The 26,554-nt window shown below is 37.8% G+C and overlaps 1 protein-coding gene across 5 annotated transcripts in view; it reads left to right on the plus strand.

Moving 5' to 3' along the window:
* The window catches only part of BTBD9 (BTB domain containing 9), a 432,378-nt gene that overhangs the window by 24,663 nt on the left and 381,161 nt on the right, over positions 1–26,554 (plus strand). For all 5 annotated transcript variants that reach the window (XM_028120529.2, XM_028120530.2, XM_028120531.2 and 2 more), the window contains 3 exons: positions 18,558–18,769; positions 22,786–23,149; positions 24,168–24,432. In XM_028120529.2, the coding sequence (XP_027976330.1) occupies positions 18,558–18,769; positions 22,786–23,149; positions 24,168–24,432 (841 nt within the window). The remainder of the gene's footprint in view (positions 1–18,557; positions 18,770–22,785; positions 23,150–24,167; positions 24,433–26,554) is intronic.

Genomic DNA, 26,554 nt, shown 5'->3' on the forward strand with positions numbered 1-26,554 from the left:
GGACTGGCCATCAGATATTGCAACATTGTTTCTATGAAAAAGACTAAGCATTCTAGGGCTTCTAAATAACTTGTTTTTGGAATGTCATCTTTTAAATTTTTTTTTTCGATTTTATTTATTTGAGAGAGAGAGACAGAGATAGTGAGAGAGCACAAGTGGGGAGGAGAGGAAGAAGCAGGCTCCCCACAGAGCAGGGAGCCCGATGCGGGACTCGATCCCGGGACTCCGGGATCATGACCTGAGGCGAAGGCAGACGCCCAACCGACTGAGCCACCCAGGCGCCCTGGAATGTCATCTTTTGTAAATTGTGGAGGGGGTAAGGTTGGAGAAGAAATTATAGTGATCATTTGCTTTGTGATCTTTAAGTTACAGCTGTTACAGCACAGAAAGAGTGTAATGAACTTTTTTAGTTCCTATTTATGGGTAATGTTCATCACCTGTTACTTCCTTCCTGCTGTACTTGGGTTCATAGTAAGCCTTCACCAATTGTTGAGTTGAATGTCAGCTGAGAAGCAACTATCTCTAGAACTATTTGAATCGTCCTTAATGGACTTCCATTCTTCGACACTTGTTTCTGGCAGGTCCTACTCCTTATAATTAAGCAACACAGGCTTATCCTAACAAACTAACAAGTGCAGAAAGAATGGGCTTCCTTTGTTCTGAAAAGGCAAAGCTTTGCATTGTCTAAAAAGCACATCAACAGGAATTTTATATTTTTGTGAATGGAAAAATAGAATAATGCTATTTCAGAGATTCTAAGGGAATGTTGACTCTTAGGATTATACTGTTGTTAATGTTTGTTTATGCTCCATTCAAATACTTACGGAATTTACAGTTGAAAAAAACCGTACATCACTAGAGACTTCAAGAACACCAAGAAAGATGCTGTATAATAAAGTAGTTGTGTAAGTTTAAAAATATTTGAAAAACCTGAGAAATAGGACAAACATTATGCAAAGTGTGATACAGGAGTATAACCTTGGTTAGTAAAGTGGAAATTAAGAAATCAAATATGTGCTGAATATTAGGGGGAGGGAAAACTTGTTAATGAAAACATTTCATTATAAATAGTTGAGAGGTATTTTTAAGATGAGCACATATATCTTTATAATCAATCCCTGAGAATGACACAGAGTTGTACATTTGTGTCTACAGCCTTTGCTTGGATCATTTCAGTATAATATTTATTGATTGAATGCTGTCCTTGTGGGACACCAGGGAGCAATATCTAGCCACTGTTCCCCAGGAATTTGTGTTTTGACTCATTTTCAGCTAACTCTTAAAAATCCGTTATTTACTAAATTTCTCTCTGCATCAGCATTTGCTCATTTCTCCTCACAGTTGCTTCTCAGTAAAGTGCAACAAATCAGATCTGGGGTTTTCATCCTTTTCTTTAAAGAAAAAAAAGCTTCCTTTTGATAAACATAAATATCTCATCACCTTTTTTTAAGTTAATGCTTTCTAAAGTTTCTTGAAATGCCATTTATGTAAAAGATAAGTCAGTTCTTGTTTTTTTTTTTAATATTTATTTATTTGACACAGAGAGAGTACAAGCAGGGGGAGTGGCAGGCAGAGGGAGAGGGAGAAACAGACTCCCCGCTGAGCAAGGAGCCCTGGGATCAGGATCTGAGCCCAACGCTTAACCTACTGAGCCATCCAGGCACCCCAGTCAGTTCTTGTTTTAGAAGAAGGAAACACTTCAGAAGTACATTGAGTTTAAATGTAAACCTTCCCACTCATCCCCTTGTGGGCCCCTCACACTCATTCCCCTCCCTGAAGATTCTTGCTGTTACTTTCTGCTTGCGGTACTGATGGATGTTTAGTCCCCTAGCTTTTTGCTGTTAGAAGCAATGCTTAATTATAACCTTATATATTCCTGGAAGTACAATTGTGGATATTTAGGAATTTCGTGAATTCTGCCAGATTGACCTCCAAAAAGCTGAACCAGTTTATACTTCCACCAGTATGTAAGAGCATTGTTTCCTACACATATGATTTAGCTCTAGAGTTTTAGAACTTGAAGTTACCACAGAATGTTGCCGAGCTCCTACTCTTACCCCTTTTCCAAGGTAGAGACTGAGTCTCGGGACTTGAAATGATTTATCTAGATCTTACCCAGCAGAACTTATGAGTACTTGGAAGCATCTTAGTTTTAGACGGGTTTTATATTGTAAGGTTCTATCATACTGTGTATCTATTCCCATCTCTTCTCTGTTGTTACTCAAAACAAACTTCCTTTTCAGTCTCACATTTTCAGATATTGCCCTAAGACTCCTGCCCTTGCCATCTTGTCTGTGTGGAACATCTTCTTTGACTAAATATCCTTAAAAAGCTACCTTCTTCCATTATTTAAAACCCACCTTATCTACAGAGCGTATGGGTTACTTTAGATATACTCATGGTACAGCACAGTGTTTTAAGAATCTTGTTTCCTTGGGGTGCCTGGGTGGCTCAGTCATTAAGCGTCTGCCTTTGACTCGGGTCATGATCCCAGGGTCCTGGGATTGAGCCCTGCATCAGGCTCCCTGCTCAGCGGAAAGCCTGCTCCTCCCTCTCCCACTCCCCCTGCTTGTGTTCCCTCTCTCGCTGTGTCTCTCTCTGTCAAATAAATAAATAAAATCTTAAAAAAAAAAAAATCTTGTTTCCTTATTAGCAGCTAACCCCCACCCGGTTGGCCAAGTAAAACATAAGCTGCTGCTTTCTTTATAAACTTAACACCATTTCTGCTACATTCGATCATTTTATGTTTGTCAAAAAATGTATTGCCATTTCAATTAAATGAAATCCAACTTAACATTAAAAACTTTATTAATCACAATTACTTTTTCCTCTTAGAAATGACCTTCAGAAATATTCTGCTTATAAAGTATGAACAGATTCTCCTCCTCCTGTGTCAATATATTTATTCTTAAGGTACCTGCATTGTAGGCTTGTTTCTCTTACAAAGGCTTGGTCCTAGTATCTTTTCTTGATGGGCTGTGAGAATTTGTGTCAGTGACATCCCAAGTTGGTGCTGTAGCTGAGCTGGTCACATATCAAGATTATGACTTTAGGTAAAGAATTGACTGATGAAGTTCTAAGGAACAGAGATCAGCCTTGATGCATATTTTGATCATGATAAAAGAGATAGAATTCAATATTAGATGTGAATTAAATTTGGTCCATGAATGTTGTTCAAAACCAAGGATAGCAGTCTAATCATAAGCTTATCAATTATTCAGTAGCATCTTGGGGGTATCAGTGCACAGAATATAGAGGACCCATACACTACCCTTTAGAGTTTTTGTTCTAAAACAGAATGAAGAAAAACATACATTTTTCTCTTGTTTTATGGGTTTTATTCTCCCGCAGTGTAAGTGAAGTTTATACATGCACCAGAAGAGGGTGAAAGACAGGCCACATGTTTGCTTACTCACAGGGGTTTGTGGAAGATTTGGGTAAGATTAAGTTTGAAACATGACAGGGTAACAGTTTTAAAGGAAAAGTCTATTTTACTAATCTTAAGAGGCATAGACTTCTTGAACTTTTTGCCTAAGTTTTTCTGTTGCTAAGATGAAAGTTATTTGCTTGACATGTACTATTCATTCCCTTATTCTTACATGCACACTATTGCTTTTGATTTGGCTGTAGATTTGGCTTTGGTTACAAATTTGGATCAGTGGCTGTCATTTAGGACAGTAATTCCTAGTCTACATGATGATCATTTCTCTGATTTTTATTCTTTTTTTTTTTCCATTGCAGTAGAGAATGTTATGTTGAAAGAATAAAGACAATGCCCATAAAACTAAACAGAAGAAGGGGAAAAAACAAAAGGAAGATTAGTATAATTTGTGAACATTTCCTTTAGATTCTGTTCTAGAATGGCAACAAATAAGCTTATAAATCCAAGATTTTAGGTGAACTAACTTCTCAGACTTGATCTTTTTTTAAAATTCACAATTCACAGAAAATAGCCTAGATATTGGGGTTTAACAAACTGCATCAAAGTATGCACGGTAGAACATTTTTATAACATCTACAAATGAAAAGCCAATTTCCTTTACACAGACAATAATGCAAATGTTCACAGTAGCTTTGCTACAAAGAAATTAAATTGTTGCAATTGATTATTCCACTGTTTTAATGGGAGTTCATGCTATAATAACACTTATTAATTAGGAAAATATAATATAATTTAAATCTGGGCAGAATATTACAAACCCCTAAGTTGCCACTGAAGAAATTAAACAGAAATGGCTTGTCCTGTATTTTCAAATATTATTACAACTAATAACCTCTGTACTCATCATGACTTTTTCATTGCTCTTTGGCTCTAGGTGCATATATATATATTTTTTTGCTCCCAGCATACAGTTCATGAAGTTTTCAGTGGACTTGGGACCAATAAGGCTGAGAACCTGAAAAAGGATAGTTATATAGACTCTGAGAACTGTGGTAGTTACTTCTTAGAATTGTAGTCTGTGACTTGTCATTCCCAAAAGTCATCCCATCATGTAGAGTTTGCCTTATAGAGAGTTAAACAGTGGAACAAACGAGCTGAGAGACTGAGGGAAAGTCGTTAGCTGGATAATGCAAGTCTTTGGGTAAACATTCAGAATTTAGGTTAATAAAATCTGGTGATGTTTCTGCACCTTAACGCCTTTCTGAAGTATAAGCTCAAGAAGGTCCTTTGTAGGTAAGAAAGAAGAAGCAAGCTTCAGTATTTGGAAAAATTTAAAACATAACAGATTGAAGCTCACTTGGGTCATTTGATACATGTTTTTTGTTTGTTTGTTTGTTTTATTCTAGGATACCTGATTTAAATGCATTTGTTCGTTTGCAGGTATTTGGGAAAGATTGTTTTGGAGATTGGATCCAGAGAAACTGAAGATAGCTTGAATTCAATAGAAATTAAAAGTCATATTGCAAATTATAAATTGTGCTGCTTTGCCTTGGGAGTTTAAGATATTTTGTGATTGAATAATAAAATAACTTCTCCCAACCACCACAAAATTAAATATCATTGCCAACCTGAGCCAGGAGCATTGCCTAGTCTAGGAGAATGCTTCTCAAAAGATGGCGCAAGGCCACTGGTTAGCCCTCATCAAAAAACACTGGCAAGTGTCAGTTGATCTCATAGTCTTTCATTTATATATATCCTTTGGCAACTTATTAAAAACCAATCAAGTGAAGCATTAAGGGTATGCAAAATGTGGCATTCATAAATCCACATTAGCATAATACTAGAGTTTATAAAGGATTCTAATTTTTTTAAAAATTTGGCAGTATTTTAATATGTACCTAGATAAATGATATGTAGGTGCTGTTACTACCTTTTAAACATTTTATTTATTTATTATTTTTTTAAAAGATTTTATTTATTTAAGAGAAAGAGTGCATGAGGGGTGGGGCAGAGGGACAAGAAGACTCCTGGGTGAGCAGGGAGCCCAACACAGGGCTCAATCCCAGCACCCTGAGGTCATGACCTGAGCTGAAGTCAGATGCTTAACCGACTGAGCCACCCAGGTGCCCCTAAAAAATTTATTTATTTTTTAATTCAAGTATAATTAACATACAGTGTTATATTAGTTTCAGGTGTATAATTTGATGTTCTAATAATTCTGGCTACTATGTAGTCTGTAGCAACATTGCAAAGCTCCTGTTCCATATATGAACATGCATAAGTTAGAATTATTTTACATTTTCAGAAAGATATATATTATCAGTTGAGTTGGTTGTCCTTTTCACAGTTGTTTCCATTCTTGTTTTTTTAATTATATATTACTGTTCAGTTGTATCATTATCAGTTTAGTTTGTTATAGGTTTTCACTTAACCCTGTAGTGTATATGGATGCATATTTGTATTAACAATATTCTTGGTCTGTAATTTTTCAGGAACTAGAATTTAACTACATTGCAGCTGAGTCTGAATTATTCTCCCTATATTAGTAAAGCAGATGTATATGTAATCTCTAAAACTTGACTTGAAAAAGGACACTTCATTCTTATCACCCACGGCATATTTTACCTAGTCTGAATAGGGTGTCTTAAAAAAGTTTGAGAACTGCTGGTCAGAGGAGCTAGTTGGCAGGAGTCACAGTCAGAATAATTTCTGATTTCTCCTGTGTCACTGTGGCATAGCTCTTCTAAGTTCAGGACTTTGATAGACCTTGGTTTGGATCTGCTATTATCTGTGTCCTTGGACAATTGCCTACTGTTATCTGTTTTTCAATTTCCTATCTGTAAAGTAGGATACAAAACAGTACCTTCCCAAGCCAGTTCTTTGAATATTAGATAAGATGGTATGTATAAAATGCTTAGGACTATGCCCAGCTTATATTAAGTCCTCTGTAGATAGTAACCATTATTATTACGTGAAAGATACTTTCTGTGTCCTGCAAAATGGTTAATTTGCTACTAGATTGTAATTTTTGTCTTAAGCTTCTTTTTGGGTTAAAACATTCAACCAATATTTATTCAACATATATTTTAATGCCTTTTATACGGAGGTTCATTGTTAATAGTAGTATATATTTCAAATGATCTTATTTCAAATGTTGGGGTCATTTTTTTACCGAACTATATTTGACATATAACATAAAGATTTAAAGTGTATAACATGTGGGGCGCCTGGGTGGCTCAGTCGGTTAATCTACCTTCGGCTCAGTTCATGATCCCTGGGTCCTGGGATGGAGGCCCACATCTGGCTGCCTGCTCAGTGGGGAGTCTGCTTCTCCCTCTTCCTCTGCCTCCTCCCTCGTGTTCTCTCTTGCTCACTCTGCTCTCTCTCTCAAATAAATAAAATCTTTAAAAAAATATAAAGTGTATAACATGTTAATTTAATACATTTATATATTGTGATATGATTGCCATTGTGGCCATAATTACCACCTTTATCATGTTACATAATTAGCATTTCTTTTTAGTAGTTGAGAAAGTTAAATTCAAATCTTTTAGCAGGTTTGATGATTATAATACAATATTTTTGTCTATATTCACCGTAGTAGGCATTAAGTGTCTAGGACTTATTGGCAGGGGTCACCTTCTTATAAAATCTGATTACTAGGAGTAGAGTTATCATAATGGCCATTTACTTGTTTTGGCAATGTTACATTATCTTCAATCAGTGGATTCCTTGCAGGAACCTTTTTTAGTCCACTTATCTTGTGAGCAATAATTTAACTAAAACCAGATAACATTTGGAAAATTCACATAAGCAGGCATAGGTAAACCTAATACGTCCTTGAACAAATGAGAACACTTCCTTGAGCCCTACCTCTTTGTGCAATTCTCTAGACACTTTATCTTATGAGACAAGTGACTGTTTTTGACATGCAGATCATGAGAGGAGGCCAGGTCCATCCACATATTAAATATTGCTGAAGCTTAATTTTTTCTTTTTCTGGGTTATACAGGTCAGAGCACCTGGATGGCCCAATGGCTTAAGCGTCTGCCTTCAGCTCTGGTCATGATCCCAGCATCCTGGGATTGAGCCCCACATCCTGCTCCCTGCTCAGCAGGGAGCCTGCTTCTCCCTCTCCCTTGGCCTGCAGCTCCCCCTGCTTGTGCTCTCTCTCTCTGTCAAATAAATAAAATCTTTAAAATGTATATATGTTAATAGAAGTGTTAAGGTTTTCTTTCTTTCTTTCTTTCTTTTTTTTTTATTTGACAGAGAGACAGCGAGAGAAGGGAACGCAAGCAGGGTGAGTGGAAGAGGGAGAAGCAGGCTTCCCACTGAGCAGGGAGCTCGATGCGGGGCGATGCGGGGCTCGATCCCAGGACCTCGGGATCATGACCTGAGGTTAAGGTTTTCTTACCAAATTCCTATGGCTTATATTGTACTCACTTTGGGATGTGAGCATCCCATTTTGGAGAAGAAGTAGCCAATTGTTTGAATATTAACTTTTGATATAAGAGTATAACATAATTTTCTGAGTTCCTGTTCATTTAATAATCTGTTCAGTGTAGGGGCGCCTGGGTGGCTCAGTTGGTTAAGCAACTGCCTTTGGCTCAGGTCATGATCCTGGAGTCCTGGGATCGAGTCCCACATCGGGCTCCCTTCTCGGCAGGGAGTCCGCTTCTCTCTCTGACCCTCCCGCCTCTCATGTGCTCTCTCTCTCAAATAAATAAATAAAATCTTAAAAAAAAAAAATAATCTGTTCAGTGTAGTTGTCATTGTTTTAGTATGGTACTTAGAGAAGATAATTGTATTTTACTTTCTAAAAATCATAAAATTATGGCTTGCTAGTTGTAGAATTGACATTTGTCATCTAGTCCTAGCTTTCTCAGTAGACAGTGAGTTCTTCAGAGGTAGCAACTTTATCTTTTATTAATCTTTGTGTTCCTATCACCTAGCACTGGGCCTGTATCATAGAAGAGAGCTCAATAAATTTTTTTTTCTCGGTAAATCTTTTATCAGATGAATTACATACAGATTCAGAAACTAGTTTGTCCCTTGACAAACAAGTGGAGAATCAATGTGGTAATTGGTAAATGGAGTTATATACACTCTCAAAAATAATCTTGTCAAATGTTTTTGTTATGATTACAGTCTTTAAAAGTATTCCAAGCTGGGACACCTGGGTGGCTCAGTTGTTAAGCGTTTGCCTTTGGCTCAGGTCATGACCCCGGTGTCCTGGGATTGAGCCCAGCATAGGGCTCCCTGCTCAGCATGAAGCCTTCTTCTCCCTCCCCCACTCCCCTTGCTAGTGTTCCCTCTCTAGCTGTCTCTTTCTCTGTCACATAAATAAATAAAATCTTTAAAAAAAAGTGTTCCAAGCTGTGCATATCTATAAGCATTTATTTACAAACATATAAAATCATAAAAGTGACAAGAATTTGGAATGGGACTGGGCGTTAGAAATCATTTCATCTTTCCCAGGGAAAGACATTTGGGGAATCCTGAAGCCAGAAAATGCCTGTGAACCTCAGTCATGTTTCTCACTGGGGCCCTTTACTGCCCCCATTACAGGACTCCTCTGCAAGGTTTAGAAGTAGATTTTCAGAATATCAGAATCAAGGTTACACCTACTGGTATGGTCACTGTACACTTGTTTATTCAGACTTTTGGATGACAAGGGTAGAGTATATATCAAAAGAAGTGAGGTATCCTTCCCATGAGAAAGTAGAATGTGATTTTTTGAGAGTGCTTAAGATGCAGCCAGAATATCCTTTCTCTCCCCAGGCGATATTAATTTAAAGTTTAAGGAATACTGCTTCAAATTATACACTACATGGGTACCAAGAGCAGAAAGAAATTGCTAAACCATATGCTTGTAAATGCCATCGCTTTCCTCAAGAGAAAGATCATTTATATTTTACAATTAAAGAGCAGAAGATCTTTTTACCCATAAAGGCCTTTCAGTCAGGAAGTAGGCGGGGCAGAGAGGGCTTCCCAGGGGAGATTTATGCAGCATTCAAGGACTCATTGGCATCTCTGTCGGGTGGAACTTTGTTTGCTCTTTGTTTCCTGATTACACTATGGAGAATAAACTTTAAAAAATGTGGAAAGCCCTTTCTTAAGGAAAAGTTTGTAAACAGTTCTGCCAGAAGTGAGTTTTAAGTAAAGAAATTGATATTTAGATCGACTTGGGATTTTTCAGACTCCTTAAGAGGTAATTATAACATTACAACAGTATAAACTACATATGGCGCACTCTGTTGATGGACATTGTTCATTATTTTGGTTAGAACAAGTGGGTGTGGGTTTCTTATGACATAGTAAATAGTAGCCCTGAGAATATTAGTACTGCTGCTTTTGTCTTTTTTTTAAATGCATTTGACCCCATGAAAGTTACCCAGCCATGAAAGAGTGTAGTTTCTATACCACCATCCCTGGTAAATAAATCCATATGAAGTCCCAGGACCCTCAACTAATAATACTATATGCTATCACAAATGGCACCATTTCCTGGTGGTGGTATTGTTGCCCCCTCTGCCAGTAGGTCCTTGTTGCCTCTGCCTTCCTGTTCTCCTTCTCCCACCTTGAAGGAACAGTTGAGTGAATAGATTACCCTTGCCCTATCTTGTGAACATCAGCAAAGTTAGACTTGGGCTGTCAACAGGAGCAAATCTCAGCACTGTGTTTGCATCTGAAAAAAAATGTACCTTAAGTCTAGAAAAAGTCATACTGAAAATCTCAAAGGTGAAGATCTTTAGTCAGGATGCATCAGATAGGGTATCCTAGGAGGCCACGCTACCCAGGTATCTTATATTCATTCCTGCCTTCGTGTAATATCTGTCTTCGTGTAATGAACTTTTTGTCCTTGTCTTCAAGTTGTTAATTAATTTTCATCTGGGGAGATAATATATAGTCCCTCTGCTTACTGTTCTTAGTCATTAAATCAGGTACTGCTGGTTGTGGCAAATTAAAACACTTGCTGTCTCATACACAAACTAATTTATTTTGTAATTTTAGTGGCCAAAGTTATTAAAATACTTGTATAAAGTTTTATTATAAATAAAACATACTTATAAAAATTCAAACATTACAAAATTTTGTAGTGTGCTACATAAAATTTTCCTACAGCCCTGATTCTTTGGGTTAACCCTTGTTAGCAATTTGATGTTTGCTTTTTAAAAATGGATTTAATAAAATAACATTTTACTGTAATACGGTTTTGCAGTTTTTCCATGTAATACACTTTTTCCATGTAAATACGTTTTTCCATATAAATACATATATTTTAGATTTTTTTCAATGTCAGTATTATCTGAGTTTATTCCTTTTAAATCATTCTATAATATTACACTATATAGATTTACCATTATTTGTTTATCCAGTTACCTTTAAATGGGCATTTTTTCCCAATTTTTTATTGTTACAGAAAGTGCTGAGGTTGCCATTCTTATGTACTTAATTCTGTGTTCTTATGTGAATATCCAGATTACTTTTTAAAAAATGGCTATCCAACAATGTCTTTTATTGAAAGAACTTCCATATTTCCCCCCACTGAATCGAAATGGTGTATTTTTATATATATAGTGAATTCCTGTGTATAGTATTTGGGTTTTTTTCTGGACTAATATGTTCCAGTGATCTGTCTCTCTAATATAACATTGTTCTAATTGCTCCAATTTATGATTTGCTTTCTCATCCACTAAGCTGGCCCCCCATTGTTCTTTTTTTTTCCAGAATATATACCAAATCACGTGTTTATTCTTCCGGATGAACTCCTTTATCCCAATTTAATTTAAAAACTCTGTTGTGATTGTGATCAGCATTACTTTTAATTCCTGTATTAATTAGAACTGTGTTCCTCAACTTAAAACACCTCTTGATAAATATAAAAATCTCTCCTCTCATTCTCAATTTTTTGTGTGCGTATTTGTCAAATTATTGTTTTTTAACTGTTAGCCCTACCAAGAATATTTTCGTGAATTTTGAAATTTCATAACATTTAAAATACAATAAAATATCGAATGTGCTTTTTTTCATACAGTGATTTAGGGATGATTGATCTCTTTAACAATGGATTTTTCTTTGTCCAAACAATGTATGTCTCTTCATTTATTTCTCTTAAATTCTTCGATGGATTTTGAGTTTATTCCATGAGTTCTATGAGTTTATGAGTTTATTCCTAAGTATTAGATGTGTTTTGCAATTATAAATTGCGAATTTTTTTCTTCATATTTTCTAGCTGGTGGTTTTTGGCATGGAAGGATACATTTTCATATAATTTTATGAGATCACCTTAATGAACCTCCTTTATTTTCTCTCAGATTTTTTTCAGTTGATTCTCATGGATTTTTCACATGGGCAGTCAGATTATCTGCAAATAGTGATTATTTTGCCTCTTTGTTTTCTAATCCATTTACCTTTAACTTGGTTCAATTAATTGCATTGTCTTTTGTTAATAGTGGTAAGAGTAGACATCCTTGTCTTATTTCTGAACTTTCTAGGAATGTTTCTAGTGTTTTATTATTAACCAAATGCTTATATCTGTTACAGTTAGGCTATGTATGTGTGTATATGTATGTATAAAGTTAAGGAAGTATTAGTATTCTAATAAAAGGAAGTATCCTTTTATTCCTATTCAGTTAGAACTTTTTAAAGATAAACTCAGTAGTGATTGTTTAAAAAGATATTTTAGTGGGGCGCCTGGGTGGCTCATTTGGTTAAGCGGCTGCCTTTGGCTCAGGTTGTGATCCCAGGGTACTGGGATCGAGCTCTGCATGGGGCTCCCTGCTCAGCAGGGAGTCTGCTTCTCTCTCTCTCTCCCTCTGCCCCTCTCCCCTGCTCATGCTCTCTCTCACATGCACTCTCTCTCTCTCTCTCAAATAAATAAATAAAATCTTTTAAAAATATTTAAAAAAGATATTTTAGGGGTGCCTGGGTGGCTTAGTCGTTAAGCATCTGCCTTCGGCTCAGGTCATGATCCCAGGGTCCTGGGATCGAGCCCTGCATTGGGCTCCCTGCTCAGTGGGGAGCCTGCTTCTCCCTCCCCCACTCCCCCTGCTTGTCTTCCCTCTCTCACTGTGTCTCTCTCTGTCAAATAAATAAATAAAAATCTTAAAAAAAGATATTTTAGCTTTTATTGAGCTAATTATGATTTTATGATTTGTTCCACTTTGACATTTTAATTCAATGACTTATTTTTCCTAATATTCATCTGTCCTTGGAATTGACCCACTCTGCCATGAATCCTGCTTAATTCTGTTTTCCAATATTTTACTTAGGATTTTTGTTATTTATGCTGGTTTTTTGAGTGTGTGGGTATAGGCATCTTCCTGTCAGGATTAAATTGGCTTTATAAGAAGTAGCAGAAAACTACTTCCCATATGCACAGGAATTATTTAAATAACATTGGGATTATCCTTGAAATTTTTTTTATATTTATTTTTTAATTCTATTTTATTATGTTAGTTACCATACATTACATCATTATTTTTTTTTCATTTTTTAGAATATTTTTTATTATGTTAATCACCATACATTACATCATTAGTTTTTGATGTAGTGCTCCCGGATTCATTGTTTACGTATAACACCCAGTGCTTCATTCAGTACGTGCCCTCTTTAATACCCATCACCAGGCTAACCAACCCCCCCACCACCCTCCCCTCTAGAACCCTCAGTTTGTTTCTCAGAGTCCATCGTCTCTCATGGTTCGTCTCCCTCTCTGATTTCCCCCCCTTCATTTTTCCCTTCCTACTATCTTCTTTTTTTTTTTAACATATAATGTATTATTTGTTTCAGAGCTACAGGTCTGTGATTCAACAGTCTTACACAATTCACAGCGCTCACCATAGCACATACCCTCCCCAATGTCTATCACCCAGCCACCCCAACCCTCCCACCCCCCCTCCACTTCAGCAACCCACAGTTTGTTTCCTGAGATTAAGAATTCCTCTTATCAGTGAGATCATATGATACATATCTTTCTCTGATTGACTTATTTCGCTCAGCATAACACCCTCCAGTTCCATCCACGTTGTTGCAAATGGCAAGATTTCGTTCCTTTTGATGGCTGCATAATATTCCATTGTGTATATACACCACATCTTCTTTATCCATTCATCTATTGATGGATATCTTGGCTCTTTCCACAGTTTGGCTATTGTGGACATTGCTGCTGTAAACATCAGGGTGCACATACCCCTTCAGATCCCTACATTTGTATCTTTGGGGTAAATACCCGGTAGTGTGATTGCTGGGTCGTATAGTAGCTCTATTTTCAACTTTTTGAGGAACCTCCATACTGTTTTCCAGAGTGGCTGCACCAGCTCGCATTCCCACCAACAGTGCAGGAGGGTTCCCCTTTCTCCGCATCCCCGCTAACATCTGTCATTTCCTGACTTGTTAATTTTAGCCATTCTGACTGGTGTGAGGTGGTATCTCATTGAGGTTTTGATTTGGATTTCCCTGATGCCGAGCGATGTTGAGCGCTTTTCATGTGTCTGTTGGCCATTTGGATGTCTTCTTTGCAAAAATGTCTGTTCATGTCTTCTGCCCATTTCTTGATTGGATCATTTGTTCTTTGGGTGTTGAGTTTGATAAGTTCTTTATAGATGTTGGATACTAGCCCTTTATCTGATATGTCATTTGCAAATATCTTCTCCCATTCTTTCGGTTGTCTTTTGGTTTTTTTGACCGTTTCTTTTGCTGTGCAAAAGCTTTTTATCTTGATGAAGTCCCAATAGTTCATTTTTGCCCTTGCTTCCCTTGCCTTTGGCGATGTTTCTAGGAAGAAGTTGCTGTGGCTGAGGTCAAAGAGGTTGCTGCCTGTGTTCTCCTTTAGGATTTTGATGGACTCCTGCCTCACATTTAGGTCTTCCAACCATTTTGAGTCTATTTTTGTGTGTGGTGTAAGGAAATGGTCCAGATTGGAAGAACAAATATTGTGAAGATGTCAATGCTACCTAGAGCAATCTACACATTTAATGCAGTCCCTATCAAAATACCATCCACTTTTTTCAAAGAAATGGAACAAATAATCCTAAAATTTGTATGGAACCAGAAAAGACCCCGAATAGCCAGAGGAATGTTGAAAAAGAAAAGCAAAGCTGGTGGCATCACAATTCCAGACTTCAAGCTCTATTACAAAGCTGTCATCATCAAGACAGTATGGTACTGGCACAAAAACAGACATAGATCAATGGAACAGAATAGAGAGCTTGGAAATGGACCCTCAACTCTATGGTCAACTAATCTTCATCAAAGCAGGAAAGAATGTCCATTGGAAAAAAGACATTCTATTCAACAAATGGTGTTGGCAAAATTGGACAGCCACTTACATCATTAGTTTTTGGTGTAGTGTTTCATGATTCATTGTTTGCATATAATACCCTGTGGTCCCTATCCTTGAAATTTTGAAGAAAACCATCCCTAAAACTATTTGCATCTGGCATAATGGGAGATCAGGGGTCAGGAATACATTTGGGCAGGTAGAGTAGGCTGTTTTTTCGGTATTCCTCTCTCCAAACCAAAGATACTTAAATAAGTACATCAGATAGGCTCTTAGATTCCTTATTTTCAGTGCTTTTGCTAACATCATTAGACCCTCTAATTGTTTCTGGAAATATACAGAAAATGGCTAACAGCAGGACTGAATTGCTATCTTTAGGAAGTCCTGCTTGCAGGGTTGGCCCTTATTTGGCATCTAGATGGAAACTTAGAGTTTAGAAGGATTCGAGTGGCTCACTTAAGCAGTTTGTGCAAATACTGTGGTTTATGTTGAACACTACTTTCCTTCTGGGAGTCTAGAATAGGGGCTACCTATTGTGACAGCATGCATTATAAACACTCAGGGCATTGAGTCTCCAACAAGCTTCCTGGTTGGCAACATGTGTTGTCACAACTTGTTGCTGGGGGAATTAAGCACATCCCATGTAATTCCACTGCAAGAGGACCCTTGGCAGCTCATGTCTGGTTCTCAGACTTCGCCCCATATGCTTTTTCAAAACCTTTACTAATTTTGCTTTGTATTCTTTGACTGTAATAAATCGCAGTCATGAGTACAATCATATGCTGAGTCAGGAGAGTTCATATGTCAGGCCAAAACAGTGATATTGAAAGTCAGTGGCAGAGTTACAAAACATAACTTTAAAAAAATCTATAACCATGTCATTACAGGTGTGGAAACAATCTCATGGAAGTTAGAAAATTTGTCAAGGATCACATATGTTGACAGTGATAGAATAAGTTTTAAAGCTTAAGAAACAAGTCAATAAACAGTTGTATTCCATGAACTTTAACATTTTTTCCAATTTTATTTATCAAATTAAAGTTGTAGGTTTAAAAAATTAACTTTATTGATGTGTGTTTCTAAAATGTGCTTTTTAAAATACAGGTGGGTGGACCCAACTATTACTTTGTAGTTAAGCTCTGGCATCTGGCAAAAGTATTTTCAAATATTTTCTTCTTATGAGCTGTGGCCTTGGTAATTTTGTTGGCACCATTTGCCTCTTTGCGATAAGATTCAAAATGGAATCAAATCCTCAATGTATTTTCTCAGTGGATATTTTGTTTGTGTATTTGTGCACCTGAATAAGGTATGTGACTACAACAACAGAGTCTAAGTCAGTGGCTCCTTTTCAGTGTGCTCGTTAGAATCACTTGGGAAGAGTGATTCCATATTCCAGGCCAACTAAGTCACAATTTCTGGTGTGGGGTGCAAGCGTCTTTTTCTGCCCCTTTTTTAAAGCTCCGCATGTGATTCCAGTGTGTGTAAGCTTGTTGACAATCACTGGTCTAATTAAAATTATTTCTATATGCCAATAAAAATTGTATTTATCCCATAGTAATTGGCTGTTTTCTATACCTGGCAATATTCACTTTATATCTTCAATTGGAAAAACATGATTAAAATGTAAATTTAGCAAAATGAAGTTGTATGTATTAAGTACAGATCTGGAGAACCTATTAAGGTAGATATTTATATATATAATATTGATGTTTATTATGTATCAGTTGAAGAATTATAAATTCACCTTTGAGCTAGTTAACCAAAAATCAATCATTTCTCATCAAGAGTCATTTTGTCTCACTTAAGACCTGGATGAAATTGTAAGCTTAGAATTTTATACCAGCAGTATATTCACTTGGGTATATGCAATGCATTCCTTCAGGCAGGGAAAGAGTCTGTTTTGTTTAGAGCCATGCACCATCACTGAAATATGGGATAGTGATGTGAGAGTTCATGTTGAAGAGGAATGAGGTTTGGAAGTCAGGCACCAGTAGATTTCAGAATTTCATGGCTGACACAGGAAATGACCATGTTATTTTGAACATCAGTTGGGTAACCCAGCCAGAAACCAAAACAAAAACCAGAAAGAGTCCGATCCTTTGTCTAGAGTACAGCCAATCTTTGATGATATGTTAGAGCAGGGTTTGGCAAACCATAGTCCTGAGAGCTAAATCCATCCCTTTTCAGTAAATAGTTTTATTGGAATATAGCCACGCTCATTGATTTACTTATTGTCTATGTCTGTTTTTGGCTCCAGTGGTCTATACTGAGACTATATAGCCTGCAAAGCCTAAAATATTTACTATCTGACCCTTTGCAGGAAGTTTGCCAACTCCTGTGTTAGACTGTTATATCATGCATTAAACAATTGAATCATGCATTGTTTGCTGACATTCCTAAATAGATCCTCTTAAGCTGAGTTTGGTCTTTCTACACAGGTGACTGGAGATGATTCGGTTTTTAAGGCTTTCAAATGGAGATTGTAGTTGAAGAAGAGGGATTTGCCTTGGGGAGTATGCTGCTATCCCTTTGATGCTACTTCTGTAGGGGGCCAGGAGCTTGTCCACTTACCTGGGGTGGGTGTCTCCTTGCCTAACTCAGGCTCCATGTCCCTCTATGTCACAGTCCTTGCTGTTGCTCTCTCTGTTGGGGGTGGACATGGAGTAGCAAGGAACTAGGGAACCTGGACTGAAAGGATATTTCACTGCAGATTCTGGGGATAAAGGGATAAAATTTTTCGTACACCTTGCTAATAATGGATCTAGATGTGGAAGTTTAAAGATTAAGAATGATTTAAGCTTTAATCGTGGTCCAAGTGGACAATTCAAGAAGGTGTGGAGGTCTAGTGAAGAATGCACATCTGTCTCAGTTCCCCTGGTCTCTGGTGCAGTAGAGGCGTAGCAATGAAGGGGTAGCTGGCACACCTCTGAGCTGTCAGCCACGTCTTCACCTGGGGCACCTAGATGCCAGTGAGGGCTCCTACCCACTTGCTGGGTTACTTACCCTTGAAAAAACAGTACCTGCAAATACTGGAGAGATTGAAGCATATGACCACTTTTAGCTTTCAAGGACGTAACTCCCCTTTCTAACATATAACTCCCCTTTCTAACATATAAGGCTGTTAATCATGTTTCAATTAATGTTTCAATTTTTAGTTACATCTGTAGAAGAGCATTGCATACAAAAGCAAAGAAGTGCCTGTAAATGAGTTGAAATGTAATGATGTTGTAAGCACAGGCAACCTCATATCAGAGCTGCGAGTTTGAATTAGAAGTTATAGTCTTAAGAAAAATATTGGGGTTATTCTTTTTTTTTTCAGGGGGTTAAGATTTCATTAATAAATGTCAGGCTATTTTTGTGACTCTAGAAGATTATAATTTTTTGGAAAGTATTTAAGATATTTTCAGACGAAATCCTCTGAAGGTATTTGGAATCTGATGATTTAGTTTATTCTGCTTATGATTTAGGTCTAGATCTGTGCCCAGATGACTCTCCTGGGTATAGTTATATCCAACCTCATTAAATAGATCTGTGCCACAAGAGGAGTTCTGGTTGTTGATTTTCCTCTTCCTGAGGTACTGAGAAATAGGGGACCTGTAACTGGGCACGATTTTCTAGAATATGATGGCTCCAAGTGCTGTTTGTGTTGGAAGACTTGGCATGTTTGTTTTCCTAGTGTGATAAGACACTGAAGGGCCTGGAGTTCATGGAGTCAGGCTGAATTACTTCCGAGAATAAATTGGTTGATAAAGATGCAAGTAATGATGCAGTCTCTCTCATGTGATTTGTTTTAAAGTAGTTTAAATTCTTACTTAGCTATGTTTATGGTATGTGATTTTCTAAGTGTACTTTGCTCCCCCCACTAATTCTTATCCCTTCTTTATGTCCTAGATCAACGACTATCACCTGTTCTACAAAATGAGTAACAGCCATCCTCTTCGCCCCTTTACTGCAGTGGGGGAAATTGATCATGTGCACATTTTGTCTGAACATATTGGTGCCTTGCTGATTGGGGAAGAATATGGCGACGTCACATTTGTTGTGGAAAAGAAACGTTTTCCTGCCCACAGGGTAATTTTAGCAGCAAGGTGCCAATATTTTCGGTAAGTGTATATTAGTTTTTGAAGATTCAAGTCACTTGTGGAAAACACTGGTATTTTTCTCCTCTGTGAAAAATATGTAACAAAGCATAACAATAAATTCTTGCAATCTCTCAATTCAACCTCTACAAGAATTCCATATTTGTAGACTTTTTGTTAGTTTTTTTTTCTTTTTTAATTTAAAATCACCTTTTCCTTCAGGAGCCATCTGAGAATTAGAGGGTGAGAAGGCTTCCCATGCTCGACTGTCCCTCAGCAACCATTTTTTTCAGGGTCTCAAGAATATTTTTCAGGGTTCGTCTTTTACGGCCCTCACCTGCTGCTCACAGCTGATGACTGATGGAACTTAAGCTGATTTGCTGGCAGTAAGCCTTCTTGTTGTATAAGTGGACTGACCTTTGGACTTGATAGTGAACATGTCTACCTCTTGGTTTCAGACCACTGAGGCCCAGGACCTGTAGGTAACCCAATGAGATAGGCAGTTTGGCAACCCCAAATTAAAGGGAATTTAAGTAATTACTGAGATTTAGTTTTAGTTATATAAAACTAAAACTAAGCAGATATATAACTGAAACTAAGTGAAGTCTTTATGTACTAATGTAAAAATAAAAAAAAAATCCTGCTTCTACGTAGCCATTGTTTGTCACACAAACATTTAACTTCCAGGGTTATGAATGTTAAGCTAAGCTCTAATTACTCTACATTTTACCTAATATTTGTTAAAAGGGAATCATCACTGAATTATTGACTGAGTGCTAATTTATCTTTGATAAATCCATAGAGTCCCTATGCATAAAATCATGGATTGTCCTGGGAAACTCATATCTAAAACCTGAAAGCCAGTGGCTTAGAGAAAATTTCACTTACCTTCTAGTGAAAACAGTCTTGATTTTTACAATCAGAATTAAGCGAGTCAACAAAACAATATCTGGAGTCACACACATTGTAGTGAGATGAGGCTTTCGGAAATATTTACTATTCAGCTAGAACTCTTTTAGTACATTTTAAACATTTTTATTTTTTTATTTTTTAAAGATTTTGTTTATTTATTTGACAGAGAGAGAGATAGCGAGAGCAGGAACACAAGCAGGGGGAGTGGGAGAGGGAGAAGCAGGCTTCCCGCTGAGGAGTGAGCCCGATGCGGGGCTCGATCCCAGGAACCTGGGATCATGACCTGAGCCGAAGGCAGACACTTAACGACTGAGCCACCCAGGTGCCCCCTTTTTAAACATTTTTAGAACATCCCATCTTGCACATATAAAATGCCACTGTAGATGAAGCCAGGAGCATCTTCTAAGAGTTCTCTCTGACCCTCTCCTACACACCCTGCTAGTGGTCAGCTCCACCCAGGCAGCCTGCCTTGGTCTGGTCATTATTAGTTACCAGCCTCTGTCCTCCGCACACTTTTCCTTTTGTGTTTCCCTTTTCTTACTTTTGGTCCACTCATTATTGTTAAAGCGTTTTAGAGACCATTCCTTATTAAGTCAGAACTCTTCAGCCTTACGTTTAATATTTGTTAATATTATATACCTTCCCTCTTTTCAAAAATAATTCGAGACAACTGTGTGTGGATATCTTTTAGATGATCAGTATAGTCTCAAAAGAAACTCACATGCTTTTAGAAATTTGAAGATCATATTGAGTGAATGGAACATACTTCCCTCACTTACTGAACTTGTTCTTGGTGTCTCTTTGTGGATATTGAATATTTATAATATATGATGGCTCACTAGGCTCAACTCAGAGTCATTGGTAATGCTCTCTTAGATTCTCATTGCTGATACTCTTCATATGCAAAGGAAAGTTAGGAGAAGCCTCCCTAATTGTTGTCCTAGAGCCTATCATTTCCCAGATGAGGACAGACTACGTGTACAGCAGGGAATTTTTCACAGGTTGGGGATTCATATTTAGTATTCCAAGGGAGCCTCATCAAAACTACTTTTATAGCCTTGAGAATTTAGGTAAATACCATGGATCACACTGCAGTGGGAGTGAGCCTTGGCGAGATCTCCCTAGGAAAGTATTCTTTAATCCAGTAATTTTAAGGTTGTGGTGGGATGCTCTCTGGATTAATGAAAACCTTCAAGGATGTTTTTAGGCACAGTATAACCCAATGAGGAAATATACTCAGAATATTTGTGAATCTTTGCCTGGATGGTTTCAACTATTTCCTGGAGGCCATCGGGAATGCCAAGGCCTGGAGGAGGGTAGGAAGAATTCCAACAGATATGGAGGGAACCATTGAAATGCTATTCCTACTCTTAGAATCTTAGGAGCAGGGGGAGTCTCTTTTTGCCCCCTTATTCTCTTGTTTTCACTTTTACACTTTTTTTAAAGATTTTATTTATTTATTTAACAGAGAGAGAGACAGCGAGAGAGGGAATACAAGCAGGGGGGAGTGGGAGAAGGAGAAGCAGGCTTCCTGCTGAGCAGGGAGCCCGACGCAGGGCTCGATCCCAGGGCCCTGAGACCATGACCTGAGCTGAAGGCAGACGCTTAACGACTGAGCCACCCAGGCGCCCCACTTTTACACATTTTCTTTCTCACTTTTACTCTTCTTTTTCTATACTCCTTCCTTGTCCTCCTTTCTTTCCTGATGGATTGGAGGTTTAATTGGTTCATATTATTCTTCCTACAGTAATAGAGGTAGAAGTTCAAATTCATTACCTGACTAGATTGTATGGTTTTCATTTTTTAGATGAGCAGATAAGCAATAATAGGATTTTTTTTAATCTGAAAAATACTGAAAAGACAGGAAAAAAGAAGTCAAATCATCCATAGTCCATCCCATCCCCAATTTTATTTTTAATTCATAAAGTAACAAATGGAAGTCCTTCCCTCCCGGCCATCTAATCCCACTCCCCAGAGACAACCTCTGTTAACAGTGTAAAATGAATTTCCCCTGATTTTTCTCAATATAAATAGATACTTCTCTATATACCTATGTGCATACACACATATGGTGCAACAAATCCCGTGCAACACATCTGGGTCTGCAACTTGACTTACATACTATATCCTGGATATCTTTCCAAGACTGTATACATTGATCTCTGTAATAGCTGCACAGAAGTATATATCCGTTTTTAAATTTTAAAATTATGTTTCTGTTGATGGACATTTAAGATTTTTTTCAGTGTTTCCATTGTTTTTTTTTTTTAAAGACTTTATTTGTCAGAGAGAGAAAGGAAGCACAAGCAGGGGGAGTGGCAGAGGGAGAAGCGGACTCCCCGCTGAGCAGGGACTCCCCGCTGAGCGGGGAGCCCAATGCGGGACTCGATCCCAGGACTCCGGGATCATGACCTGAGCCGAAGGCAGACGCTTAACTGACTGAGCTACCCAGGCGCCCTCCGTTGTTTCACTATGTATTCTTATACATGTATCTTTACTTTGCTGTATTATTTCTCTAGAATTGAGTCCTAACAGTGAGATTACTGAGTTGAAGGGTATGCCCTATGCCCATTTTAGATTTGAATAGAAATTACTTACATTACTTTCCCCAAAGGGGTGCCTATTTATGGGCTCAAAGCGGTGCATGAGGGAACCTGTTATTCCATTGCCTTTGTAGTACTGAATAGTTAACAGGATTTTTAATTTCTGCCAGTCTGAGACGGGAGAATGGCACCTGTTTGGGTATAATTGTTTTTATCTGATTATATCTTTTCCTACAGAGTTTTACTTTTTAAACCGCCTTATTGACCTTTAATATGTTTATATGGGTTTCACTGTTCCTTTCAAAAGAGCACTTTCATCTTTCTACTTAATGAATGTTTATTACATATTTGAGCTCTCAGGATATTTCATTAGTCCAGTTGTTTATAGAATTAATCCAAAATAGTTTATAAATTATTTTTCTTTCTTTAGAGAACTATTTAAAATGATTACTATGCATTTCTTCACCTGAATCTTTGTGTCATTAAACAAATTTATGTTTGCAAGATGCTGATAAGCATGATTTCATAATATTGTAGCAACTCTTATTTGAGGTTTTCCTCATGCATTTCTTCTCTCACGTGCAGAGCGTTACTGTATGGTGGGATGCGAGAATCTCAGCCCGAAGCAGAAATCCCTCTCCAAGACACCACTGCAGAAGCATTCACGATGCTGCTTAAATACATCTACACTGGGCGGGCAACACTGACAGATGAGAAGGAGGAGGTGTTGCTGGACTTTTTGAGCCTGGCTCATAAATACGGATTTCCAGAGCTGGAGGATTCTACCTCTGAGTATCTCTGCACCATACTTAACATTCAGAATGTCTGCATGACTTTTGATGTTGCTAGCCTCTACTCGCTTCCCAAGTTAACTTGCATGTGCTGCATGTTTATGGACAGAAATGCTCAGGAGGTGCTCTCCAGTGAAGGCTTCCTCTCCCTCTCTAAGGTGTGTCGACGTCTGCAAGTACTTTACAGGCATGTGGCGCGTTACTTAGATCCGTAGGAAGAGAGCCATAGACTAAGAATAAAAAAATAAAAACCATCGGTCTGGAAGAGGTCGTCTGTCTAGCCACCCGCCTCCGGCTACTGCGACTCTATGTAGATCATATAAAAGAGAGACAAATTGCTTTTGTTTTCTTTTTTAAGATTCTATGCAGGGTGGTGTTTTCCAAGTGATGCGTGTCAAGTTCCTTTGTGGTGTTTTGTACTATTTTTTAGTTTTATATCTCTCCAACAGAGAGGTGCAACTAATAACTCCTTATTGTGAAAGGGAAAATTCATAAAGGAGATTTGAAGTGTCATTGGATGTTTTAAGTCACTGCTTTTTTTTTTGCTGCCTCAAAAAAATAGACCATTATTTTGCCCAAATCTTTCTCTGAACCCTGGTCTCTTCTTTCCCTCTTTATGTTCTTCTGAGGACCTGAATATTTCAAATGAGAAGACCTATTTGAAAAGCTACATATTTTGGCCTGAGTGTAAACTATGATTCTTATTATCCTACTTAATTTTTTGGAGGCAAGGTCTTTGAGGGTTGCCCCAGTGTTGCTGGAGGTCAGTCTGGAAATCTGAGAACCAGAAATATGGGAGTGCAATAATACCGTGGAACAAAAGATTTCGAATTTTAAATGCCAGATGTATCTTACTGACTTATAAATGTAAGCTCTCCTGGAGAGCCTGCATGGAATGACAGCTCCTCGCATTGCCATTTTTCTTCTTGTTTTATTGAAGATAGGTGCACATGTGTGGGAAAGACTAGACATTTGATGTAGTGGTACTAGATGCCCATGGCTATTCACGGAGCCGTGATGGGCAAGAGAGTACATGGCACAAAGATTAAAGAAAGAAGACGGTCGAAGAGAGTTGTTGAGATATAAGTCATCCTCACAGTTCTGTGAGGTTTTGCTGATTGATCATGCACATGGCTGAGCTCCGTAATGACTAGAATTTTTTTTTATCCTTTTCAGACAGCACTTTTAAACATCGTATTAAGAGATTCATTTGCAGCCCCAGAGAAAGATATCTTCCTAGCCTTGTTAAATTGGTGTAAGCACAATTCAAAGGAGAATCATGCTGAAATCATGCAGGCTGTGCGTTTGCCTCTGATGAGCCTCACTGAACTTCTGAACGTTGTGAGGCCTTCAGGACTGTTGTCTCCCGATGCCATTCTGGATGCTATTAAAGTTCGATCAGAGAGCCGGGATATGGACCTCAATTACAGAGGCATGCTCAGTGAGTACCTGTTTATCCTCATCTCATGAAGATGTTTTCTCCCTTGTCTGACAGTCTAAGCTACAAAATGAGCTACAAAACTCTAGTTGTAGGTGTATGTGGTATGTGTGGGTCTAAGAACATATAGCTCTGCTTCCTTTATTCTCCTCTTGATTCCCCCAGAGATTGTTGAGCCTTTGTAGACTCCCAAATAGGTATTTCTTGCCATTCCTGGACAGATTTCTTCAGCTGTTCCCTAGCAAATCAGAAATAGACACTTCCTGAAGAGCTTCTTCTCATGCTAAGACCTTCTCCATCAAGTCAGCACTGAGTATGTGCTATGTACTTATTATTATTTTAGGTACTGTGAGCATGGAGATTCTAAATAATAGTAATAGCTAACACTTGTGTTACATTTCCAACACTTATGTGATCTTATTAATAAAAATAATAGCAATTATGAAGTGCTTATAAAGTGCTTGTATGTATCAATAACAGTTCTACATGATCATTTAATTCTTACAACAGCCTTTTGAAGTTGGTACCATTATTGTCTCCATTTTACAAATGAGGAAACTGAAGCACAGAGAGGTTAAGTAACTTGCCCGGCATCACACAGAAAGATGTGGAGAGGAGAGGCAGACCTGTGTAGATCGGCTGTGTAATGAACCACTAAATTATGATGGGCAAATGCAAAATATAGTCTCCACCTTTGATCCTTTTAATATCCTTGTGGAAACAAGACATATACTCCCATGAAAAGCTAAGTACAACCATGTCAAAGGTGAGCACATGCTGTGAACTTCAGAAGAGATATGGCTTAGAAGGATTGAGGGAGATTTCATGGAGATTATGAAGCCTGAGGTGAATCCTGACCTTGGATGAGTGGCATCGGGTGGAGTGTGTTCCAAGGGGAGGACTGGTTACGTTTGACAGACAAGGTAGAGCATTTGAAGGATCAGGAACAGAAGAGGTAGACTAGAGCAGAAGGCTAGCATTCATAAATAGTGACGTCTATAAAGGTCAGTTCAGGCAAGATTGTGGAAGTCTTTCAAACTAGCTTGGGATTTTGCTTATGCACAATGAGAAGCTAATTTTCGAGAGGTAGAGATGCATGACTATGATGATGGTTTTGAAAGTTTGATCCATGGTGCTGTACTTGATTATCTAGAACAGGGAAAACCAGTTCAGGGAGACCAGCGAGGAGGGTATTGACCTGCATGGGGTTGGTACAACCATAAACTAGAGTGGTGGTAGGGAAAAGGGAAAGTATGTATGTATAAAGGAGATATTATTCTAAAAAAATAGATCTTGGTGGTTTAAGGGATTTAAATTTGAGGATTAAGTTTAGGAGGAAGTTACCTTATTTTATCAAATCTAAGAAACCAGAAGTTCTGAGGTGCCACTGTTTTATGTACCACTAAGAAAGTAAACAGTATTGCCAGTTAAACCCTGACACACCATCATGCCTATATCCCAATTTCAGAAATGTTAAAATTTGAAAAAACATGTGTCTTAGCATTAATGAAATTTAGTAGTTCTCTGAAGATGCTGAGCTTGTTTTTAGACTTACTGAGTTTGAGAGTTTCTGGAACATCTAAGTACCAAGTTCTGTCCCATGTTAGTCATTTCCCTGAGTGATCTTTTCCTTGACCGTGTTCAGACATTCTCTTGAATACTGATTGGTCTTAAATAGGTGTCCTTAGTCTGGACTTCTCTTGTGACTCATCAGATTTAGATTTCTTTTCATTGTGCATAGAAGAAAAAGTATTGGTTTTGGAGCCAGACAAGTTTGACTTCAAATCCTGAATGAGTCACTTATTAATTGTATGACCTGGTTTTAAGTTACATAGGAATTTTACAGTTAGTCCTACATTTCCTATTGTTTCCATATTGTTATAAGAATTAGTTGAAATAATGTGTGCAAAGAATGTCTGTGAACTCAATCTAGGAAACCGTTGTTAAATTATCATTATTTGTGTTCTTCCTCATCTCTCTATGTCTGTGTAGGAATTATCACATTGATCACATTGTTTTAAACATTTTTGTTAACTTGTCTTTGGTCTGAAGGCAGAGATGATCTTTGTAAGGTCTATTGATCTTTGTATCCTCAACATTTAAGATGCTGTATAGATGCTGTGAA

The sequence above is a fragment of the Eumetopias jubatus genome, unplaced genomic scaffold (assembly GCF_037043125.1).
Source record: "Eumetopias jubatus isolate StellerSeaLion01/CBP00866 unplaced genomic scaffold, mEumJub1_p1.0 scaffold_6, whole genome shotgun sequence".
In the NCBI taxonomy this organism is placed as follows: domain Eukaryota; kingdom Metazoa; phylum Chordata; class Mammalia; order Carnivora; family Otariidae; genus Eumetopias; species Eumetopias jubatus.